General features: G+C 35.7%; 1 protein-coding gene across 3 annotated transcripts; it reads left to right on the forward strand.

The window, feature by feature from the left end:
• Positions 1 to 1,247: 1,247 nt before the first annotated feature.
• Positions 1,248 to 6,911, forward strand: LOC307158421 (putative global transcription activator SNF2L2). Of its 3 annotated transcripts, none has more exons than XM_079870979.1 (6): positions 1,248 to 1,577; positions 3,852 to 4,081; positions 4,313 to 4,418; positions 4,787 to 4,888; positions 5,554 to 5,686; positions 5,919 to 6,911. In XM_079870979.1, the coding sequence occupies exons 1-6, from the start codon at positions 1,494 to 1,496 to the stop codon at positions 6,059 to 6,061; spliced, it is 798 nt and encodes a 265-aa protein (XP_079727105.1). In that variant the 5' UTR covers positions 1,248 to 1,493; the 3' UTR covers positions 6,062 to 6,911. The 3 variants fall into 3 exon arrangements, with proteins under 3 accessions (XP_079727105.1, XP_079727107.1, XP_079727106.1); XM_079870981.1 differs by lacking the exon at positions 1,248 to 1,577 and adding an exon at positions 1,710 to 2,740; XM_079870980.1 differs by lacking the exon at positions 1,248 to 1,577 and adding an exon at positions 1,977 to 2,044.
• The last annotated feature ends 2,293 nt before the right edge of the window (positions 6,912 to 9,204 follow it).

Raw genomic sequence — 9,204 nt, forward strand, 5'->3', positions numbered from 1 at the left:
CCATGGTCAAACAACATTTAAATACTTCTCAGAAGCTTGTCAGATATTTGATTACATTTGATAAACTTATTTGATTAATTAAACAATGGCTTCTATAATGAAGCTGTTGCCATGGCAAATATACATGAACAATGTTGCATCTTAAAACTGCATTAAACTATTTTAAATGGACACTTGAGAGGCACATTTCATTCATGAAAATGATGGAGAATAGTAAAAGCAGGAATATGACTCCATACAGGGATCTCCGATGGCAGATGGCAATGTCACCTCATAGGAAAGGTTTCATATTAAATTTAAAATCAGTTTACAAAATAGCACATGGCATTATGTAGAGTGGATATTACTTACTATTATAACCTATACTTGTAAAAAGTTGATTTGCTTGTTATACTATACTGTTAAGATTCATTTCTAGTAGAAATATGCAAAACACGTGGTCAATTTTTGTGACCCTGACACAAATTTATCAGCTTTATCTCAAGGTCTGTTTTGTCTATTTCAATGATCTACTGCTTCTTATTTATTTAGTTATTGATAAACAGACTTGAGTGAATAATAATGCATAACATCTCCTTTCAGCACATTTTCACACCCGTCCCAATTCAGGCACAGCATTACATCTCTCAGGTCTGACATCAACCGATCATATTTGACCAAGAATAGAATTCTATATATGACACTGCTGACCCCCTACAATAATATAACGTACAAATAATTAAGTATAAGGCATGACTTTGAGCTGAATGTGAAGCTAATTTATAAGTTAAATGTCTCAATTCTCAATGGGAAGTAGACAGAAACTGTTATGTTTTAGACTATCTGGTAATATTTATAGCCCCAAATGATTTCACCAGAATCTCTATGCTCTTTTATGTTTTAAAAACTACCAGATGCAGATACAAACATGCCATTAGCCAGTGTGTGTGTGTGTGTGTGTGTGTGTGTGTGTGTGTGTGTGTGTGTGTGTGTGTGTGTGTGTGTGTGTGTGTGTGTGTGTGTGTGTGTTTGAGAGTGTGTGCAACACAATATTAACTACCCTGGAATCCTCACAAGATGTCAGAAAAGCTTGCAAAAAACCATCTGCATACAGCATAAAAATGGAGCCCGGTTCTTTTAACAGAGGGGCGTTTAAAAAAGACTGAACAAGAGCATAAAAGAAAGGGAGAGGGGAAAAGGAAAAAAGGAAAAGAAACCAGATTGCGACAGTCGATATTAAAACATGCAGTGAGTGAGAGAGAAAAGGAGAGAGAGAGGGGGGGGGGGAGAGAGAGAGGAAAACGAGCTGCAGGCCTTTCCACGGGGACAAACTAACAGAAAGGCTTCTCGCAGTTCTCCTTTCTCTCTCTCTCTCTCTCTCTCTCTCTCTCTTTCTTTCTGCTCTCTCTCTCTCTCTCCCTCTCTCTCAACATCCTAACGGCAATTGATTTGTGTATGAAAAGCTGGGCGCTTTTCGCCCCCCTTTTGGGCTGTGCGTTTTGAGTGATCAGCTGATGAAGAGACTGGCTGCGCGCTGCAATGCTGGTTTGCTAATTCTCTCTCCTCCAGACTGGAGCCAGCCTGGAGACCACAGTCAGGTAAATCGCCCTCTTGCTTTCTCTCTCTCACTCACTCTCTCACCCTCTCTCTCTCCTTCTCACTTGCTCTCTCTCCTGCATAGAGCACACAATCACACCAGGCTTCAGCACATGGGCACACAGACAGAAAGTGAGAGAGGGAATGTGTGTGTGTGTGTAGGTGTGATCTGTGTCTGCTGAAGGAAAACATTGCCCAGACAAATCGGTTGTGTGCGTCCTGACACCTCTTTTTTTCTTTCTAGAGGTTATGGGAACAGGCTTGTGTAGTGTAACAAGGTTTTTTTTTTTTTGCATGTTGCACCAAATATAGACTTTTCTGAATGTGCTTTTTGCAAACACCCTGCATGTTTTGTGTGCAGCGGTTCAGTTGTGCGCCTGTGCATGCAAGCGTGTGTGTGTGTGCATTCTGCATTCCATTATTATGCTGTTGATTATTAGGCCTCCTTCCTTCCACATGGTCCCCTGGGGTACGTGTGAATAAATGCTTTCCGTGTGTTTCTCTGCGCTCTCGCGCTTTCACATTTCTCTTACGCCCGTGTTGAGGATGTTTGCATGAAATGCTCGCGTACTGTGAGGGGTTGTTCTCTCACTTCAGTACATTTGCGTATGGTTTTGTCTGATTTCTTTACATTTTAAGTATTTGAGAGCGTTCTGTGTGCGTGTGTGTGTTTGATGTAGACATCAATGGATGGCGCTGCCCGCATAGCGTCATACTCAGAATTCATATTTTCATCCCTCTCATATGCTCTCTGCGCCAGCACTTGCTACGGCAGGAATATCACTGCACTTTAATTGCCTTTGTGTAAAACACAGACTCGGCAGCGCGCGCGCGCGTACGCACACACACACACACACCGTGAATTATGCTTTTGCTTATTCTCACACGTGAGGCGTGTGCATGTTTATAAGCGGCGGCGTGGAGCCTCGTCTCGTGTGTTCAGTGGACGCTGTGTATGGTGAAGTGATGTCAGGCGGAGATGGGCATTGTCGTAAACGTCAATCATTTCATTCACAATGGGAGTGAAGTTCAGTGTACCAGCATCTCTTGCCTCCCCCAAAACCCGTGTGTTGTACAGAACTCGTAATATATTGCTAACTAAGTGATGCTTTATCAAATTTAAATGGAGGTTAGAGGGGACTGAAGATTGAAGGCATCTTGCCTGGTGAGTCGTACAGCCAAGATAATGATGATCTGTGTCAATTTGGACCTGGAAGTGGTCGGATGAAAGGCCAGAAAGTTTATTAAACTGCTTAGTTATTTAATGTTAACTATCTCGGTTTGATTATTATTCACTCTTAAAAATAAAGATTATTTTATTCACAGCTGTGGTTCCGTGATGAAGCTTTTAACATTGAACCTTTCCATTACACAAAAGGTTCTTTAGATTATTAACATGTTCTGAAAACTTCTTTGGTTAACCAAAAATAGTTAATCTATGGTAGGCCTATTCGCTGCAAAAAAAAAAAAAAAAAAAAATCCCCTTTGGAAACTATTTTTAAGAGTGTTTAAAATGCACCAATGCAAATATCCTAACTCCTGCAAACTTCTACATGTTCATAGTGCATGAATTGCCAGAAAATCAACTGTGTTATTTGTGGCAATCCATGGCATAATGTTGATGGCACAAAGCTAACCAAACACGGAATCAAAATGAACTTCTGCCATGATTATTAATCCCTCCATATGTCTTAAGAATATACTGTAATGAGTTGCAAATTCACATGCGCCATGCATTTAATAAAAATTCGCACAATAATGTCCCTAATAGCTCTTACATGCATTATATCCTATATTTTAGAAATCATGTCCTAAACTGTAACTCAGTAGCTATTTACTTTGCATTAATGCATTAGGTACCATGAATGAACAGCCATTTTATTTATTAATTTTGGTTAGTTTATACATAATTTATACATCTTTATTAAATGTATTATGAAAGAACATGAATTTACAATGAACAGTAAGTTAACAGTCACTTAGATTATTAAATCCTCTATATGAGAATTATTCGTTATTAGTTCATACTTATAAATTTAACTTTATCTAAAAGAAAAATTAACAAAAAATCACTTCTCTTTTTTGTTAACTGGCTAACATTAAGCAGGTTATTGAAGAGAACCAAGACAATTCTTAGTTAAATGTATTATTTTATTTTTTATCTTAGAGTGTGCATAGTGAGGATACTTTTCAGTTCCAGTTCATGTCCAAATCCCTATTTCTGTCACACCCAGTAGTGCTCATCAGTGTTCCCATGGATCATGTCTTTTCCTCAGTCTCAGGCTATCCAAAACGGAGTGTCTGAGGTTATGGAGGAGGAAAGCAACTTGAAGAAACGAAAAAGCGATCAACAAGGCAACCAGGGCTCTGAGACTGGTCAGGAGGTTGTGGAGAAAGTAAAAAAGCGACGGGGCCGCCCTCCTGCCGAGAAGCTGCCCCCCAACCCTCCCAAGCTCACAAAACAGATGAACACCATCGTAGACATGGTCATCAACTACAAGGACACGTCAGTACTTAAACACACAGACTTAATCGGTTGTTCTGTTTTTATTTCATGACAAATAAATCGTGACGCTAAAACTTGACGATTTACAAAAGACTTCAACAAAGTTTTGAGTTCATACTTTTTCCCTTTAGTCAGGTCAGTGCACGTGTACTTCAACATGTCAGACAGCACAATAAAATGCGTAACAGCTCTTTTTTTGTGCCTTTTCTTGAATACACCTCCGTTCTACAGGTTGGGCCGACAGATCAGTAAAGGTTTTGTCCAGCTGCCGTCAAGAAAAGAGGTGCCAGAGTATTACGAGCTCATCCGCAAGCCAGTCGACTTCAGGAGGATCAGGGTGAACTTGAATCGTTACCAATTACACAAATCTCAGCTTCTGCCTCCATCACTCCCTTTTCCACCAGACCATTCTTCACTTTTTTTCCATTCTCATCTCCACACCTCTTTCAGCTCAAGAAACACATTGATTTAGCTTTTGTCACACAGGTTGTGTGTTTTTGCTGATTGGGTTTTAGAGTGATATGCAGGAGGCAGAATTTTTACAGGTTCGATCAAAAAAAAAAAAAAAAATTGTCATTACTTTAAATGTTCCGTAGGTGTATGCATTGAAATGGATAAAGGAGGAAATTTATGAATGACTTTTGTTTCTGTCTTCTGCTCTCTTAAACTAATTCCTTTGAATTGATCCTGGTTTTGTTTATGCAGGAGAGAGTGCGTAATCACAAATACAGGTGCATTGCAGACCTGGAAAAGGATATCATGCAGATGTGTCACAACGCTCAGACGTTTAATCTGGAAGGATCTCAGGTGTGCCTGAAGAACATGTTCTTGGGTCATTCATCCTTTAAAAATACTTTCTAAAAACATTTCAAAATCTTTTGCATTTTCTCTGCATTGCAATAGTATTTATACTCTGAACTTTTCTCACTTGATTAAAAATACCACATTGGTATTTTCAATTTTTTTTATGTTGCAGAAGTTTACACAGATGTTTTATTTACTGTATCTATGACCTTTTGAGCTATCTATGTTCCAAACCTGTATACATTTCTTTGTTCTGTTGAACACAAAGGAAGATATTTTAAAGAATGTGGGAAACTGAACAGTTGACTTCCATAGTATTTTTTTTTGGAAGTCAATGGAAGTCAATGGTGCCCCAAAGTGGCCTGGTTACAAACTTTCTTTAAAATATCTTCCTTTGTGTTCAGCAGAACAAAGAAATGTATACAGGTTTGGAATAACTTGAGGGGGAGTAAATGATGACAGAATTTTTGGGTGAACTATCTCTTTAACACTTTTTTAGTTGTCAATATTCACATTAAACATTAAAACAATTACTTTAGCAGTTAACAGGTGTGATAAATGGGTCTGAATATTTTTGCAAGGCAAAAAACTGTTTCTATCAGTGAATATAGCGGATGAATTGTATCGAGATCGTTAAATATCTTAGATATATCGTCTCTATATCTTAGATCTTTGAAGACTCCATTGTTTTGAAGTCTGTTTTTGAAAGTGCAAGACAGCGAATAGTGGAACTCAGTGAGGAAGACAATGATGCTGTTGGAAGCAGTGAAGCAATTGGTGGCCATCATTTTAATCTAGAGGGTAATTCAAAACGCATGCTTTGCCTTGTCCAGATTGAGATAAAATGCTTATTAAAATATGTTGAATTCTGACGGGTGCAAACAGATGATAATCAGTGCAACCCAAAAAAACATAAGTGCTTGAAATATCTCTCTTTACGACTATGAATCAAAATCACTCAAATTATTAAGGATAAAGTGTTTAAGGTATCATGTAAGTAAAAATGTATTTGTCTTAAATGCTTCTGTTTCAGAGAAGACAAATCCCAAGCTGGACAAAAAAAAGGAGACAAGTAAAACCAATCCTAGTAATTCCAGCCCAAAGGAGATGGTCACAAACAGTGATGAAGACATTGGCCAAGAATGTGAGAATAACACAAGAGGACTATTGAATTAGACCCCAAATGACAGTCTCATATATTGTATGCCATTTTAAGAACATTGTGTGGCCATTTCAGTCCAATCTTCCTTGATGTTTCGCTCAAGGATTTGCTCCAAATTTGATCTCTCATTATATTGGTTGCTTTAAACACCTTTATAAAAACCTTTTTATTCTAAAACAACATTAGTATTGCAGTGCTTCTGCAGTGATGCATTTAAAATTGCCATTGTTTTCATGCATTTATATAATGTAAATAAATCATAAACCCAAAATAGATAAATCATGGTAAAGAAGTTCTGTAAGTTCAGACTGCCTGGAAATATTCTTTTTCCCCCCCAAGGATGGGAAATGGTGGTATGATATTGTATGATCATTTAAAAAAAAAAAAAAAAAAAAAAAGGCATTCAATCTTTTAAGATGCGATAAGCTGTGCTAAATTTGCAAGCTATTATGTCTCTGTTTCAGAGAATTTTTAATCTGTGGTTTTTGTGACTATATGAGCACTTTGTCATCATCTCTTTGTACGTTTCCCTTTCTTTCATTACCTGTCAACATCTTTGAGAAAAAAGTTAAGATTTTTTTATCCAGCAGCTCTTTATCTCTCTTTGGTTTTCACAGGATCGTATCTATCTGTACATAGAGGACCTTGGGGCATAATGGCAATGTATTCTTTGGTGACAGATCAGATACTGCCCTCAAAGAGAGGCACCTATTGATGATAAACGCTTGTGTGTTCAGTTTATGATGGATGGCAGAGTTGTGTGTTTGTGGACAGATTCTGACATGAAAATGTATGTGGTTTATATGATGTAAAAGGGCAAAAAGGTTTGAGACATCATCTTGAAATAAACATTTTTATGAAACCTGCAGGCCTGAGGTTCAATTTCTTCTCTTGCTTTGTCAGTAATCAAAAGCTGTTTTACGGCAGACTTCGTATTCTTCAAAGCAGGTTTTATAAATTGTGAACTTTAAGCAATACAACAATACGCTATGAGTTCCTGTTAGTAATTTAGTAATCTGGCTTTCTAACAGTTTTTTTCGATTGCTAACACACTATAACTGATTCAGTTGGCACAGTTTCCCAAACCATTCATTCAGTTCTCTAAACAAAGACACATTTCTCAAAACGTTTAATTCATTTCACCTGTTTTCACACACATTCCAATTTTCTTGATTTCTGCAAAAATCTACACAACATACCCTCCTTTTACACAGATATAACCATGGTCTCATTCATAAAGCACAAACATAACTTAAGCATCACAATGTGAACTCACATTTAACCATGAGTAAACATTATAGCAAAACTGATGACACACAGTAGAGAATCTCAGGATAATATAGAGCCAAAGGTGATTGTGCTTTAGAAGATGAATCCTAAAAAGAGAGAACTGAAAGAATAATCAACGGGTTTTATACTACTTACACATACAGTATAATTACAGTAAACAGTAAATTTTACTATTCTATGTACAGTAAACTGAAGGGTTTCACTTTATTTTGATGGCCCCTTTAACACATTTTTGTTGACTACGTTGCACCATGTCTACTAACTAGACTGTTATAGGGTTAGGGTTAGAATAAACTGACATTTAGTTGCAAAGTTATTTATAGTTAGAATGTCTGTTGAGGGAGCATCACAATAAAGAGTTAGCAGATATTAAGCAGCCAGTCTACTAATACTCTTCAAAAGGGACCAATAAAATAAAGTGTTACCAACTGGAACACGTTCTACACCCTCAAACTTGTGATTGTCAAAATGTATTTGTAGCCTATTATTTATTTTATTTTTTACATGTACTGTATTAGTAAAATAAAAAATATTAATGTATTAAATTAATTTAAGAATGCATTAGTGACAGTAATGATAAATAATATATGTATGATCATCATTATTATTAATCATTATTGATGCAAACTTTACATTATATTGTTATGGGTTTTTTTTATAAATTGATCATTTTATTCAGCATAAAACATAGGAAAATAATAAAGAATTGATTAATAATATTAAGTTCTCATAACAGTCTCTCCTATAAAACTAAATTGAGAATTGAGTTTGTCAGTTGGTTGTAAATCTCAGAGCATATGTCAATATAGCATTTGTATAAGACATCTAACTATTGCCTTTATTTTATGTGCAATCTTCACTTTTGATGCAAACACTCTTTGTATTCTCATCTGCTGGCAGTTAATGCACTTCAAATGGTTTCAGTGCTGATTTGGTTATTGTTAGGGTGAAGCTGACACAAGCACAGAAGATGGCCCTCACATATTTTAAGCACAGTCCAGGACAGATATTGGTTATTAACGCAGGACTATTTTTTGTTTTTCGGTGCAATGCCCAGAAACGGTGCATGGTTAATGTGATACATAATGTGAAACACTGACAGTTTTATAAAAAATATTTTTTCTCTGTGACACCTCAGGGCAATGATGTGCAGTTAGGCCTTGTTTTCTATGTATTGTGCAAGACATGAAATATAATCCCAGAACAGTTGTTTTTAGGTTAAAAACCTTAATAAGAAACCGTTTTAACAAATCAGGGTTGGGGGTTGCTAACCTTGTTTACTAAAAAATTATCTATTAATTTTTTTTTTAAATGCAGAGACCATGCATGATGTGTAAGCCTAGAAAAGGTCCAAGAAGAAGAATATGCATGAACCAGGATGCAAAGACTCTCCTAAAATTATTTTAATGATTTCACAAAAAAAAAAAAAAAAAAAAAAAAAAAAATATATATATATATATATATATATATATATATATATATATATATATATTGTTAAATCAACTTAACATAATATTTTGAGTTTCTGTTGATTAAAATCTCAAAATAAATTCTATTTTGCTTAATTATTTCAAATTACTTTAAGTTAAACCAATAATTATTTTTTACAATATGAACACATTATATCCACTTATTGTTTTGTGTGCAATATTTCTATGTAATAAAATACTTTAATAAGATAATAAGAAGAATTTTCTTATTAATTGAGATATAATATATTTGAGCATGTTTGTTATGTATTACAAATATTTTTGGTAGTCTAATTGCTCTGAGGCGCAAATAACATTTGATTATGTTTGTTGAAATTTCTTAATAATTATACTGTTATAGCTAAACCTACTTTAATTTAGTAGGTTTAGTTTTTTTT

This window comes from Squalius cephalus (assembly GCF_949319135.1).
Source record: "Squalius cephalus genome assembly, chromosome: 5".
NCBI classification, from domain to species: Eukaryota; Metazoa; Chordata; class Actinopteri; order Cypriniformes; family Leuciscidae; genus Squalius; species Squalius cephalus.